Below are 15731 nucleotides of genomic sequence, written 5' to 3' on the forward strand. Positions count from 1 at the left end.
TCATGCATGGAATTTGCACCAGGCTCTGTGAAGGTGCTGCTGCGGCCCAGGCCTAACTATGTTCCTAAGGTCGCATCTAACCCTTTTCGCTTTCAGCAAGTGGTTCTGGAAGCTTTTTCACCTGCCGAGGCCGGGTCAGGAGATCTAAGTCTTTGCCCTGTGAGAGCTTTAAAGACTTATGTGGATCGCACAGCCCCTTGGCGTGGTTCTGACCAGCTGTTTGTCTGCTTTGGACATAAAAGTAAGGGCCATGCAGTTACAAAACAGCGCATGTCCCATTGGCTGGTGGAGGCAATTTCTTTGGCCTATGAGGCGCGCGGACTCGCTTCGCCCTTAGGGGTTAAGGCTCATTCCACTCGAGCTGTAGCTTCTTCTCAAGCTTTTCTCAGTGGCTCTTCTATGGATGATATCTGTGCTGCGGCAGGATGGTCCTCACCGAGCACTTTTATCAAGTCCTACAGTCTGGATGTGAGGATGGCCCCTGGCTCCCGGGTTCTCTCCGCTTGAGCAGTTGCTTCCTCGGATCTCAGTTATCAGGTACGTCAGGCGTTTTGGTATATCGTTCCCATACGTGGTGACGTCACCGCAGCATCGAAGTGACCTATGATAGGGAACATCTCGGTTACGTATGTAACCTTGGTTCCCTGAATAGGGAACGAGATGCTGCGGTTCTGGCCGTTCCGTACCTTGATAACTCTTCATCTTCAGTCATGAAATCTGAGCGAAATGGCGCGCTGCACCCAGGTATATCATGCGCGCGCATGCGCAGGGTGGTGCTATGCGCCATTTGGCCAATAGGATTGGCGGGATGGTATAGGGCTTCAGACATTCGTCACACCAGAGGTGTTCCCATACGTGGTGACGTCACCGCAGCATCTCGTTCCCTATTCAGGGAACCAAGGTTACATACGTAACCGAGATGTTTCTAAATCATTGTTTTTCTCAAAAGTGTTGTAAAATATCAACAGTAATTTGAAATAATTCATTCTCATTTTTTATATCATTATTTTATATATTATATTTTATGTAATACATTATTACATTATTTGCCCCCGAATTGGTTTTTTAGTTGAATGTTTTATTTTAATAATTTATCTTCACTGAGATTTTTTTGCACAATGACCATGAATTGATACTTTATAAAAATTGTATTTTGTTTCAAGCTCCAAAGCAGACAAAAAGCACATTAAAAATAGTCCATATAAATCTAGCTGGTTATTGACTGAAAATCTCCCATATACTTTAGCTCTTAAATCAAATATAGATTGACATCAATTGTGGTTACAAGACACACAAGAACCAATGGTTTTTGGCATTAATGACATTTCCATTAAAAAAAAAATATATATAATATAAAGATTTGTTCCACAGAAAAACACAACACCGGTTTGGATATGAGGGTTAGTATGTTAATTATGTGTGTTTTTGGTGAACAATTCCAGTAAGATCAACAGGATTTTTTAAAATATGCTTGTTTATTTCATTCACCTTATATTTATTTGTATTTATTTTTTCCAGTCATTTCAAGAAAGAAAGTCGCCATGCTGGGAAATAAAAGACGTAGGAAACCTCTGCAGGACGCTGAGCATCATCACATTACCTGTAAAACTGACAAGCCTGGGCTTCGAGACCAGTTCATCAGCAAATATAAAGGCAAGTATAAATGACTAAGCAGTTTAGTAACTAATAACTAGGGCTGGGGGATATGGCAAAAAAGTTATCACGATAATTGTTTTATATTAGTCGATATCGATAATTATCACAATAAATTTCAAATCTTTATTTCTTTCAAATTTAAAGGCAGATATTTGCTCCTAAGTGAAAGTTGTAGAAACCAGAGCATTAATTGTGGTTTTAAACTACTCTTTATTGTCAGAACATATCATGACAAACACTTGCCAAACAGGTGAACATTTCACAAATCTGAGGTAGAACATTCAAACATTTGTTATTTTTCCTTAACAAAATAAATATATTTATTGGAAAATGTATTTCTTAGTTCCTGGATGTGCTAATGGGGGATATTGTTTCAAGTCTTGAAACAGGTTTGTGTTGCCTGACTTTGATGGCACGGATCTTCAGCACAGTTTACAGTGCAGGCAGCAATATTAATATTAGATATATTTTGTCTCAAAATGCATATTTGACAATGATTTGCAGCAGTATTAGATTCAGTTAGGAGCAGATTTACTATGTAAAATTTATGTTCATTAACAAAAACAGTAACATCTTTTAAAACGACCTCAATTTTATTTGGTAAAATGTAATAATCTGACTGTTTGAGTTTTATTAAAATTAACCATTGGTCATCCAGTATCATGCATTTAGATCATGATAACCACAAAACCAAATACTGTAACTATTTTATTAATCCTTTAATACATTGTCTACATTACAGTTTTTTTCAATCGCTAACAAGCGCTTACCCATACTTCAGATACTTTTTCTAAACTCTTATCACAGACTAACACCTACAAAACACAATTGGCCAAATGGATAATTTTCTTCTCGAAAACACATTTTGTTAAATTTATACTAAATCTTCATTTCAAAATAGAACACATCTTTCTGTCAACACACCAACTTTACCAAAGTTAAAGGGGGGGGTAAAATAAAAACAATCTCTCACTGCTCCTCTCAATGCTCCTGCTCCTCTCACTGCTCCTGCTCCCCTCACTGCTCCCCTCACTGCTCCTGCTCCCCTCACTGCTCCTGCTCCCCTCACTGCTCCTGCTCCCCTCACTGCTCCTGCTCCTCTCACTGCTCCTGCTCCTCTCACTGCTCCTGCTCCCCTCACTGCTCCTCTCACTGCTCCTGCTCCCGCTCCTCTCACTGCTCCTGCTCCCCTCACTGCTCCTCTCACTGCATCTCTCACTTCTCCTGCTCCTCTCACTGCATCTCTCACTGCTCCGGCTCCTCTCACTGCATCTCTCACTGCTCCCGCTCCTCTCACTGCATCTCTCACTGCTCCCGCTCCTCTCACTGCATCTCTCACTGCTCCTGCTCCTCTCACTGCATCTCTCACTGCTCCTGCTCCTCTCACTGCATCTCTCACTGCTCCTCTCACTGCTCCTCTCACTGTTCACTGCTCCCGCTCCTCTCACTGCTCCTCTCACTGCATCTCTCACTGCTCCTGCTCCTCTCACTGCATCTCTCACTGCTCCTGCTCCTCTCACTGCATCTCTCACTGCTCCTGCTCCTCTCACTGCATCTCTCACTGCTCCTCTCACTGTTCACTGCTCCCGCTCCTCTCACTGCTCCTCTCACTGCATCTCTCACTGCTCCTGCTCCTCTCACTGCTCCTGCTCCTCTCACTGCTCCTCTCACTGTTCACTGCTCCCGCTCCTCTCACTGCTCCTCTCACTGCTCCTGCTCCTCTCACTGCATCTCTCACTGCTCCTCTCACTGTTCACTGCTCCCGCTCCTCTCACTGCTCCTCTCACTGCATCTCTCACTGCTCCTGCTCCTCTCACTGCTCCTGCTCCTCTCACTGCTCCTCTCACTGTTCACTGCTCCCGCTCCTCTCACTGCTCCTCTCACTGCTCCTGCTCCTCTCACTGCATCTCTCACTGCATCTCTCACTGCATCTCTCACTGCATCTCTCACTGCTCCTCTCACTGATCCTCTCACTGCTCCTCTCACTGCACCTGCTCCTCTCACTGCTCCTGCTCCTCTCACTGCTCCCGCTCCTCTCACTGCATCTCTCACTGCTCCTGCTCCTCTCACTGCTCCTGCTCTTCTCACTGTTCACTGCTCCTGCTCCTCTCACTGGGCCCTTGCTCTTACTCTTCCTCGTCCATACATTAGTGTTTGTCTTTTTCTGTTTCTGTTTCCAAAAATATCACTCTTTGTCCAACTGCTTGGACAAATGCTTGTTTGCGACTGAAAACAACTGTAATACTATAAAACAATCCAATATGTACAGTATTGTTCAAAATAATAGCAGTACAATGTGACTAACCAGAATAATCAAGGTTTTTAGTACATTTTTTATTGCTACGTGGCAAACAAGTTACCAGTAGGTTCAGTAGATTGTCAGAAAACAAACAAGACCCAGCATTCATGATATGCACGCTCTTAAGGCTGTGCAATTGGGCAATTAGTTGAAAGGGGTGTGTTCAAAAAAATAGCAGTGTCTACCTTTGACTGTACAAACTCAAAACTATTTTGTACAAACATTTTTTTTTTCTGGGATTTAGCAATCCTGTGAATCACTAAACTAATATTTAGTTGTATGACCACAGTTTTTTAAAACTGCTTGACATCTGTGTGGCATGGAGTCAACCAACTTGTGGCACCTCTCAGCTGTTATTCCACTCCATGATTCTTTAACAACATTCCACAATTCATTCACATTTCTTGGTTTTGGCATTTTTGATATCACCCCACAAGTTCTCAATTGGATTAAGGTCTGGAGATTGGGCTGGCCACTCCATAACATTAATTTTGTTGGTTTGGAACCAAGACTTTGCCCGTTTACTAGTGTGTTTTGGGTCATTGTCTTGTTGAAACAACCATTTCAAGGGCATGTCCTCTTCAGCATAGGGCAACATGACCTCTTCAAGTATTTTAACATATGCAAACTGATCCATGATCCCTGGTATGCGATAAATAGGCCCAACACCATAGTTGGAGAAACATGCCCATATCATGATGCTTGCACCTCCATGCTTCACTGTCTTCACTGTGTACTGTGGCTTGAATTCAGAGTTTGGGGGTCGTCTCACAAACTGCCTGTGGCCCTTGGACCCAAAAAGAACAATTTTACTCTCATCAGTCCACAAAATGTTCCTCCATTTCTCTTTAGGCCAGTTGATGTGTTCTTTGGCAAATTGTAACCTCTTCTGCACATGCCTTTTTTTTAACAGAGGGACTTTGCGGGGGATTCTTGAAAATAGATTAGCTTCACACAGACGTCTTCTAACTGTCACAGTACTTACAGGTAACTCCAGACTGTCTTTGATCATCCTGGAGGTGATCATTGGCTGAGCCTTTGCCATTCTGGTTATTCTTCTATCCATTTTGATGGTTGTCTTCCGTTTTCTTCCACGTCTCTCTGGTTTTGCTCTCCATTTTAAGGCATTGGAGATCATTTTAGCTGAACAGCCTATCATTTTTGCACCTCTTTATAGGTTTTCCCCTCTCTAATCAACTTTTTAATCAAAGTACGCTGTTCTTCTGAACAATGTCTTGAACGACCCATTTTCCTCAGCTTTCAAATGCATGTTCAACAAGTGTTGGCTTCATCCTTAAATAGGGGCCACCTGATTCACACCTGTTTCTTCACAAAATTGATGACCTCAGTGATTGAATGCCACACTGCTATTTTTTTGAACACACCCCTTTCAACTAATTCAACTAATTGCCCAATTGCACAGCCTTAAGAGCGTGCATATCATGAATGCTGGGTCTCATTTGTTTTCTGAGAATCTACTGAACCTACTGGTAACTTGTTTGCCACGTAGCAATAAAAAAATATACGAAAAACCTTGATTATTCTGGTTAGTCACATTGTACTGCTATTATTTTGAACAATACTGTATATCCCACATTTCATGGTGCAGTTAATATTATTAGGCTAACGTTACAGTAAATCCGTAGTAAATGGTGGGAATTTGTAGACAAAGAAGCCTTCTGACTGACCACAGTGTTTCTCCTGTTTGTCAGCATGGTTTAATCGGCCTTTAAACTGGTTTAAATCACTGAAACGTGTGTTCTTGGCTGAAGTCAAGCGCTTCTCACTGGATCTGATGACAGAGACCGATCAGAGTAAACGCATCTGCTCTAGTGAGCTCGCGAGTCATGCTGCGCTGCCGTTTGGACTTTGAGCCGAGCGGATAAACGGTCCGTGTGGCGCGTGGGTCAAATGAGTTCGGTTCCGCTTTTGGCGCATAAACATTATCGAACATTTATCGAACTCTGGATATCGTTTTATCGAGAAATTATATCGTGATAATTATCATTATCATTTTATCGTCCAGCCCTAGTAATAATGTTAATCTACAAAACTGAGAATTTAATGTAAGGCAAGTCATATGGTTGTTAGGCCACAAGTTAAACAGTATTTTATAAATATATATATTTTTTATTGTGCAGTCCAGATTCCTGAATAGAGTTCTGCTGGCATGAGCCCTAACTGTACGTACACACAGCCGCCGACTTGAGCTGCAAAGAAGCTCTGGCCGCCCTGTCAAGGACGCTTGTCAAAAAGTACGGGGAAGCTTGTTGACGCTTTGGCCGCTCTGACATAGCATGGAGAAGAGAAGTGTCACAACATAAAATGTAATAAACAGAAAAAACAAGCAATACACTGAAGAAACCATTTATAATGACAGAATTATTATAACCGTTTTGGTCACATTTGTTTGGGAAGAAAATAATAATTAGCTATTATTGTTATATTAATATTATATTTACTTTAATGTAATTGGTCAAATTGGTGTTACCGTGAGCAAATTAATTGCATTCCCGCTTAAAACGAGCGCTCGTAAATATTTCAAATAAGTTGAGCTCATTCTCAAATGTGTATCACTGTCGGATAATCGCGAAGTTGTTGTGTTTGGTGCTGCTTGAGAAGACGTCAGACTCTGAGATTTTGGGTTCATGAAACCCTCCAGGGCCGTTATCAATTCGGAGAGTATCACCGGCTGGTGCAGCAGCTGCGGTTCGATGACGAGAGGTACGTCCAGCAGAACTTCAGGCTGGACACAGTTTGATAGCGTGTTGATAGAACTAATGTTTTGGTAGGAACGAAAGTTTACATCGTATGTTTCTCCGGAATCAGCCAGCGCGAAGGACGTCTATATTCCGATTGGTTGCTGGCGTTTTGCTGCTGTTTGCGCTGAACATAGCTCATTACCATAAAGTTGAGCTACTTCAACTTTCAGATTGATGCTCTAGTCGCTCAAAACGCCATGCCAAGGAATTTGACGCTCCTTGCAGCTGAGAGAAGCCAGCTTCCATTGAAAATGAATGACTTCCGGTAACTTTGGAAGCTCAAGTCGGCGGAGGTGTGTACGTCGTACAGTAAAACAAAGCAGTTGCATTTTTGCACTTCTGGTTCCATCAACCCAAAGTCAATGTTTATTTGCACATACATAACCCAATTATGCATAATAAGCCAACAGTTCTGGTGGTCATGTAAACGCAGACTAAGGTAATCATAAACGGCATAAGCATAAACCAATCGACACAGCTAGATTTTGTCTATGTTGTTCCAAACCCGTAAAACCTTCGTTCATCTTCGGAACACAAATTAAGATATTTTTGATGAAATCTGAGAGCTGGATCACTCCTCCATAGGCTTCCAAGGGACTGAAACTTGTTGGCCCAGAAAAGTTATAAAAGAGATCGTTAATATAGTCCAAGTGACTACAGTGGCTCAGTCTTAAGTATATCAAGCGATGAGAATACTTTTTGTGCGCAAAAAACAACAAAAATAATGACTTTATTCCACTATTCATTTCCTTCTATCTGGGCCTCGAGTGAGTTCACGTAGTAAAACTGCGCAGTGGGTCTGTGTTACACGTCACCACGTAGGCTCACTATTGGCCGACGCTGGTCATGTGTGTGATGCGTGTGACGTGCAACACAGACCCACTGCGCAGTTTTACTACGTGAACTCACTCGAGGCCCAGATAGAAGGAAATGAATAGTGGAATAAAGTCATTATTTTTGTTGTTTTTTGCGCACAAAAAGTATTCTCATCGCTTGATAAACTTAAGACTGAGCCACTGTAGTCACTTGGACTATATTAATGATCTCTTTAATAACTTTTCTGGGCCAACAAGTTTCAGTCCCTTGGAAGTCTATGGAGGAGTGATCCAGCTCTCAGATTTCATCAAAAATATCTTAATTTGTGTTCCGAAGATGAACGAAGGTTTTACGGGTTTGGAACAACATGAGGGTGAGTAATTACTGAAAGAAATTTCATTTTTGGGTAAACTATCCCTTTAACCTGTGTTCTGTGGCTTATTGAAGTGAGCATGTGTGATGTGTGACAGGAAAGTGTCCTTATTGTGGATTTAAGCACATCCAGAGAGAGCAAGCGTTTTCTCTACCCAAGAAACTCTTAAAATGTGTTCTCATCTCATGCAGAGGTGGTACAGTCAAAATCCTGCATCCGATACTGGATGAGAGGAGAATATGAGTCTGTAAGATTCCCACTGATATTCTGGAATACTCTTGGGCTTTATTTAACATCACAAGTGACATGACATATGAAATACACAAAGTCAGATACACATATGGTTTGCTTTTGACGTCATTAACCTGATTTACTTATAAAGGCACACAATCAGTCAAACATACATTACAAGAATGTAGAAACATTATATATATTACACAAGGATATGGATTTTCTATAGGGTTCTAAAATCCTATAAGGTTTTTGTGGAGGGAACTAGGTGAGGTGAACTACCGGGTTGGCCTTCAAAATACGTCATCACTGCGGCACTCTGTTCTAAACAATATATAGCCATGATCATATTGTTTGTGTAAGAAAATATGTAATTTTAACTGTATAATTTTAAGACTTAAAAGTATGAAAAGCAAAGCATGCTTTGAGATTAGCCTGGCTGACTATTTTCCTTCAGTAATTTCCCTTCTACATCATATAATGTACATCATATGGTAGAGAACTTTTAGTAAGAATCAAAATAATATTTGACATTAAAGAAACTGAAGCTAATGTATTTCTTCTCTTCAGGGCGTGGAGTTTTCACCACTGGAGCTTTTTTCAGAGGTGATTTTGTTCTTGAATACAGAGGTGAACTTCTGAGTTCACAGGAGAGTCTGGACCGAACTGAACACTACACTGAAGCTGAGAACACGTTCCTGTTTGATTTTCAGTGGCATGGCAAATATTGGTGGTGAGTACAGAACTGTTGGATTGATGTAGTAGGTATGCTGAAATATCTGGAACTGTAAGATACTTAGTTCATGCCTGTAGTTCTGTTCGCTCGTTTCTTTTGGTCCAGATACGCTTAGTGTTCAGATTGGCATTTCTATCGTTGAACCTAAGTTATGATTGACCAGTCTGTCCTTTTTAGGGTCACATATTCCTGTTTTTGGTTTATTTACATGTCTCTGGTCCATGTTATGTTCATATTTCATTTGAACTGCACCAGAGTTCATTTGGAAGCCAACTGAGACCCTTCTTTTCAGCGTCTCGGTCCGCTTGTTTGGTCGCACCAGGTTTCAAATAAGCAGCTTTCACATTTATTCAGATGAACCACATTAACAGTCTAAAAAAACATGCCAGATGTGAACACACCCTAATACTTCAAATTCACCATGAACTGACATAGAGTACGGAGTGTAGTTTCTTTGAGTCATCAAAAAAAATTCCCCCTGTATTCCCTAAAGAGAACAACATGGTAACTTTTAGATGCTTTTATCTGAGAGCTGTACATTACCATACATTGCAGTACACTATCATATAGATCAGTGGTTCTGGTCCCTCCTCTGCAGATTCTGTATGTCTCCTTCACCTGATGCACTCAGATGAGTTCATAGAGCCATGTTCTGATGAAGAACTCCTCATCTCAATCAGGTGGATTAAAACACGAGACATACAGCATATGCAGAGCGGTGGGTTCCCAGGACTGGGGTTCAGAACCACTTGTAAAAATAACTGTACATGTCTAGCATATATACTAAGATTATAAGTATTGAGTGTTCATTTTATGTTTTTATAGCATGGATGCATCTAAAGAAGACTTGTCTTTGGGAAGACTTGCAAACGATGAGACCAGAAATCCTACTTGCAAAATGAGAACCGTTGAAGTGAGCAGAAAACCTCACCTGTGTCTGTTTGCTGTACGAGACATTCTACCAGGAGAGGAAATCACTTACAATTATGGAGACTCAGATTGGCCATGGCGAGTCAAGGTACTATCAATAAAATGCTAAAGAGATTGATCAGTAATTCATGATAATTTTTTACTCTAATTCTGATTAGTTACCATGTGATTGTGGTCTCATATTTCTCAAGACTTTGAATAAAGCATCAGCAGAATCCACTGATAAAAAGCCAGTCAGCAGTTTGCGCCTGCATAAATCTGTAAGTCCACTTTAAAACATCTGTATCATTATTCTATATTATTGACTCTCTCAGCATAGAGTTGTGTGTGGAATGATATATAAAGTATAGGACAGCTAGAGGAATGAACATTAACAAGTTTTTTTGTCCTTTACAAATATTCTGATATTTTGATATTCACTGGTTTCTTTTCTGACATCTAGCCCCATTGTGCAGCTTCTGTTTCCTCTCCTGAACTGGACAAGGTAAACAGCAATGGTCCTCATAAGCAGTCAGGCAAAGCAAGAACATCAAGGAATAAAACGGTAACCATCTTAAACATGCAGCAACTATCTACTGATGTTTACTGCCAGCTAGTTAAAAATGCAATAAGTGATTTCTGAGAAACACTTAATATTTGAAATCGACACCCAAACAAACAGACCCCTCCCTTCATTGCTCCGCCCCCAAAATAATGAACACGCAACACAGTCAACCACTATTAGCTGGTGCTCAGGTGTTCAAATAGAAAATATCTTTATTGCTGGCAAACCATAGAATGGTTTGGTTTAAGTTGATTTGTAGGTGCATATCGACTTCATCAAGCACCCGTGTCATTTGAAATGTATTTATGTACTCACAATTAAAAAAAACAAACAAGAAATTATTTAACGCTGCAGTCCTAGTTTTTCGTCTTTGTCACCATTTCTGTTCGAAATCTGCAATTGCAGTCATTCGTGGAACTATCAACTTTACATGGGTTGTGCTTTGACACGGCACAGGGAGAATGAATCCAATGTTTTGAGGAGAATGCGCTGCTGTCAATCACATCGCGTCGGTGTGGATACTGTCATTTGCAATCACAGATTATACTTTTTGGAAGTATGAGTCATGACCAACAGAAGAATGTTCACCGGAAAATGACACTGGAACAAGTAACATCCACTTTTGTTCTGACCAACTAAGGGGAAAAAAAGCATTGCAGTAAATCGCGCTGATGAAAGGTGGGGTATGTGATTTGCAAAACGGCCGGGAGATTTTGAAAATACACAACTCCTATGGTCTTACCTTCTTTCCTTTGACTCCACCCATTCGAAGAACATGGACACGATGGGGGAGGGGGTTTGTACGACCGTTTGATTGACGCAGTTACTGTCTAATGATTCTAGGTAGTTTTGGAAATGATTGGCTGGAGTTTTTCGAGTCCTGCCTGTTCCACAGATGATTAAATTGCTTACTTTTCATTTCAGTGCTTCTAACTCAGTGGCTGTAAGTGGGTTAGGAATAGGATTTCAAGTGATTTTGAAAAAAATGGACAAAAAAGACAATTACATACCCCACCTTTAAATCTAACAATCGCTTATCAATTATCATATCACATCAAACCGTGCAAACTATACTTTGTTCTCAAATTGTTAATGTTAACAACATCAGCATTGTGTGACTACATTTAAGGCCCTTCAGATATTTATCCTTGTTTTCGTGTGGGCCAGGCGGCCAGTCTCTTTTTTTCTGTAGCCACTCCAAAGTCCAAGTCACCCACGTCACCTTCAACCTCGCCTGTGCAGCCCTCATCATCCTCGCCTGCCTACAGAGGAGGAGAGTGCATCAACAAAGCTGCTTGCGAATGTGGCATAAAGAACCCTGAAGCACTGTCATCAACTAGGCTTAGGAAACACATAGCAACCATGTCTAAAATTCTTAACCTTAATGAGAATGAAGCAGACCAACTGGCTGATTTCCTTGGTCACGATATCCGAATCCACAGACAGTTTTATCGGTTACCAGAGGGAACACTGCAGCTGGCAAAAATGAGTAAAGTCCTAATGGCCATGGAGAAAGGAACACTGTCTGACTACAAAGGAAAGAAACTTGATGACATTGAAATCGACCCAAATGGTATGAGTATACATGCTCTGTGTGTATCTGTGCTGTACATATTTGCAAAACAATGTATATATTCATGTCACAGATACTAGGTATAAGCAATAAAGTGTTCATTTTTCGTTAATTAATTATTAAGAGCAACTTGAGGCCCAAGGTGATTCCATGTCAAGTGATGAGGAGGATTCCAGTGACCTATCTCAGACACCAGCACCAGTACAGACTGATCAACCTGTTCAATCTGAACAAGCTGTTTCACAGGAGGATCAAGGTAAGAAAAATCTCTACATTGCACAAACAACAATAATCAAATAAACATGAATTGGCTCCATGCAGCAATATCCAGACAAATTCAAAAAAAAAATTATGCATTGGGAACACAGTCTTGATTTGCTCTTTACTCACCGATTTAGTTGTAATGAGAATGTGTAATGAGAATTTACTTTTTAATTATTTCATAGGTTCTTCAAATGCTCCAAAAAAGAAATGGGAGGACAGTGAGGTAAAAGCAGTAGAGAGACACATGATGAGTTTCATCAAGACATGCAAAGTTCCTGGTAAGCAAGACTGTGAAAGATGCATTCACGCAGAGCCAGAAGCTTTACGCAGCGAACATGGACTGGTGTGAAAAATTATGTGCGAACAGGATCACGACTCTTAAAAGAAAGGGTGGTTTGTAGGGAGGGACAAACACTTCAACACTTTGCACATTATGCTCTTTTTGTAGGAAATGGAGCTAAATTAAAAGAAATGAGGATAAAGGTGTAGAAATATTTTGTGGATGGAATGAAACAGAATATAAAGTGAAACGTTAGAGTATAAGAAGGCTAATGAAGAAGTAGAGGATAGTAAGAGTCAATTTTCTTTGTTCAGTTACAATATAGTTGGATGAAATGTCATGTTAAACTTTTTGATATTTCTGTCATAGAGGGAGGGGAGAATGTAAAGATGATAAAAAAGGGAAGAGTGAATAGCTGTGCTGGACATGGGCTGTGGCTGGATCTAACCGATTGGTGAGAGTTGCTGTGTGCAGACTAGAGAAGCTGAAAACTGAGATGTGATGTCAGACACTTTCTGCTTCCCGTAGTGATGCAGAGCCAGAAGCTTTGAAGCAGGGAACATGGACTGGTGTGAAAAATTATGTGCGGAACAGGATCACGACTCCTAAAAGAAAGGGTGGTTTGTAGGGAGGCACAAACACTTCAACACTTTGCACATTATGCTCTTTTAGTAAGAAATGGAGCTAAATTAAAAGAAATTAAGATAAAGGTGTAGACATTAAAATTAAGAGACGCTCGCGCTGTTTGCATACTTTACCACAGCTGAAGTAGAAAAATGCATTATTTTCCAAATACACAGATATTTCGGAGACATTTTCATTCAATACATGCACTGCTTGATACAGTGTCTGTTTGTACAAGAATAAAGTTCAACATAAGCCTAAATACAAACGTAAAGCGGGAAGAGAGAATGTAAAGGGGGACGTTAAAGGATGTAAAGTAGAAGAGCATGTAAAGGGGACGTAAAGAGGGAGGAGAGAATGTAAAGGGGACGTAAAGAGGGAGGAGAGAATGTAACTGGGACGTAAAGAGGGAGGAGAGAATGTAAAGGGGACGTAAAGAGGGAGGAGAGAATGTAAAGAGGGAGGAAAGATTGTAACGGGGACGTAAAGAGGGAGGAGAGAAAGAGGAGGAGAGATTGTAACGGGACGAAAGAGGGAGAGAGAATGTAACTGGGACGTAAAGAGGGAGGAGAGAATGTAACGGGGACGTAAAGAGGGAGGAGAGAATGTAAAGGGACGTAAAGAGGGAGGAGAGAATGTAAAGGGGACGTAAAGAGGGAGGAGAGAATGTAAAGGGACGTAAAGAGGGAGGAGAGAATGTAAAGGGGACGTAAAGAGGGAGGAGAGAATGTAAAGAGGGAGGAGAGAATGTAAAGGGGACGTAAAGAGGGAGGAGAGAATGTAAAGAGGGAGGAGAGAATGTAACGGGGACGTAAAGAGGGAGGAGAGAATGTAACTGGGACGTAAAGAGGGAGGAGAGAATGTAACGGGGACGTAAAGAGGGAGGAGAGAATGTAAAGGGGACGTAAAGAGGGAGGAGAGAATGTAAAGAGGGAGGAGAGAATGTAAAGGGGACGTAAAGAGGGAGGAGAGAATGTAAAGGGGGACGTAAAGAGGTAAAGTAGAAGAGAATGTAAGGGGACGTAAAGAGGGAGGAGAGAATGTAACTGGGACGTAAAGAGGGAGGAGAGATGTAAAGGGGACGTAAAGAGGGAGGAGAGAATGTAAAGAGGGAGGAGAGATTGTAACGGGGACGTAAAGAGGGAGGAGAGAATGTAAAGAGGGAGGAGAGATTGTAACGGGGACGTAAAGAGGGAGAGAGAATGTAAGCTGGGACGTAAAGAGGGAGGAGAGAATGTAACGGGACGTAAAGAGGGAGGAGAGAATGTAAAGGGGACGTAAAGAGGGAGGAGAGAATGTAACTGGGACGTAAAGAGGGAGGAGAGAATGTAAAGGGGACGTAAAGAGGGAGGAGAGAATGTAAAGAGGGAGGAGAGAATGTAAAGGGGACGTAAAGAGGGAGGAGAGAATGTAACAGAGGGAGGAGAGATTGTAACGGGGACGTAAAGAGGGAGGAGAGAATGTAACTGGGACGTAAAGAGGGAGGAGAGAATGTAACGGGACGTAAAGAGGGAGGAGAGAATGTAAAGGGGACGTAAAGAGGGAGGAGAGAATGTAAAGGGGACGTAAAGAGGGAGGAGAGTATGTAACTGGGACGTAAAGAGGGAGGAGAGAATGTAAAGGGGACGTAAAGAGGAGGAGAGAATGTAAAGGGGACGTAAAGAGGGAGGAGAGAATGTAAAGGGACGTAAAGAGGGAGGAGAGAATGTAAAGGGGACGTAAAGAGGGAGGAGAGAATGTAAAGGGGACGTAAAGAGGGAGGAGAGAATGTAAAGAGGGAGGAGAGAATGTAAGGGACGTAAAGAGGGAGGAGAGAATGTAAAGGGGACGTAAAGAGGGAGGAGAGAATGTAAAGGGGACGTAAAGAGGGAGGAGAGAATGTAAAGAGGGAGGAGAGAATGTAAAGGGGACGTAAAGAGGGAGGAGAGAATGTAAAGGGGACGTAAAGAGGGAGGAGAGAATGTAAAGGGACGTAAAGAGGGAGGAGAGAATGTAAAGGGGACGTAAAGAGGGAGGAGAGAATGTAACTGGGACGTAAAGAGGGAGGAGAGAATGTAAAGAGGGAGGAGAGAATGTAACGGGGACGTAAAGAGGGAGGAGAGAATGTAAGGGACGTAAAGAGGGAGGAGAGAATGTAAAGGGGACGTAAAGAGGGAGGAGAGAATGTAAAGGGACGTAAAGAGGGAGGAGAGAATGTAAAAGGGACGTAAAGAGGGAGGAGAGAATGTAACGGGGACGTAAAGAGGGAGGAGAGAATGTAACGGGACGTAAAGAGGGAGGAGAGAATGTAAAGGGGACGTAAAGAGGGAGGAGAGAATGAACTGGACGTAAAGAGGGAGGAGAGAATGTAAAGGGGACGTAAAGAGGAGGAGAGAATGTAAAGAGGGAGGAGAGAATGTAACTGGGACGTAAGAGGGAGGAAGAAATGTAAAGGGGACGTAAAGAGGGAAGAGAATGTAAAGGGGACGAAAAAAGGGAGGAGAGAATGTAAAGAGGAAGGGGAGTAAAGAGGGAGGAGAGAATGTAAAGGGGACGTAAAGAGGGAGGAGAGAATGTAAAGGGGACGTAAAGAGGGAGGAGAGAATGTAAAGGGGACGTAAAGAGGGAGGAGAGAATGTAAAGGGGACGTAAAGAGGAGGAGAG

At 41.8% G+C, this 15731-nt stretch overlaps 1 protein-coding gene across 2 annotated transcripts; it reads left to right on the forward strand.

The window, feature by feature from the left end:
- Nucleotides 1-1299: 1299 nt before the first annotated feature.
- Nucleotides 1300-12540, forward strand: LOC113104837 (uncharacterized). 2 transcript variants are annotated; one of them, XM_026266145.1, is made up of 9 exons: nt 1300-1400; nt 1519-1653; nt 8708-8870; nt 9699-9891; nt 9995-10063; nt 10246-10347; nt 11515-11920; nt 12045-12176; nt 12367-12540. In XM_026266145.1, the coding sequence occupies exons 2-9, from the start codon at nt 1542-1544 to the stop codon at nt 12531-12533; spliced, it is 1344 nt and encodes a 447-aa protein (XP_026121930.1). In that variant the 5' UTR covers nt 1300-1400; nt 1519-1541; the 3' UTR covers nt 12534-12540. The 2 variants fall into 2 exon arrangements, with proteins under 2 accessions (XP_026121930.1, XP_026121929.1); XM_026266144.1 differs by having other exon boundaries at nt 1392-1653.
- Nucleotides 12541-15731: the final 3191 nt, after the last annotated feature.

Source organism: Carassius auratus, unplaced genomic scaffold (assembly GCF_003368295.1).
Source record: "Carassius auratus strain Wakin unplaced genomic scaffold, ASM336829v1 scaf_tig00218222, whole genome shotgun sequence".
Lineage (NCBI taxonomy): Eukaryota > Metazoa > Chordata > Actinopteri > Cypriniformes > Cyprinidae > Carassius > Carassius auratus.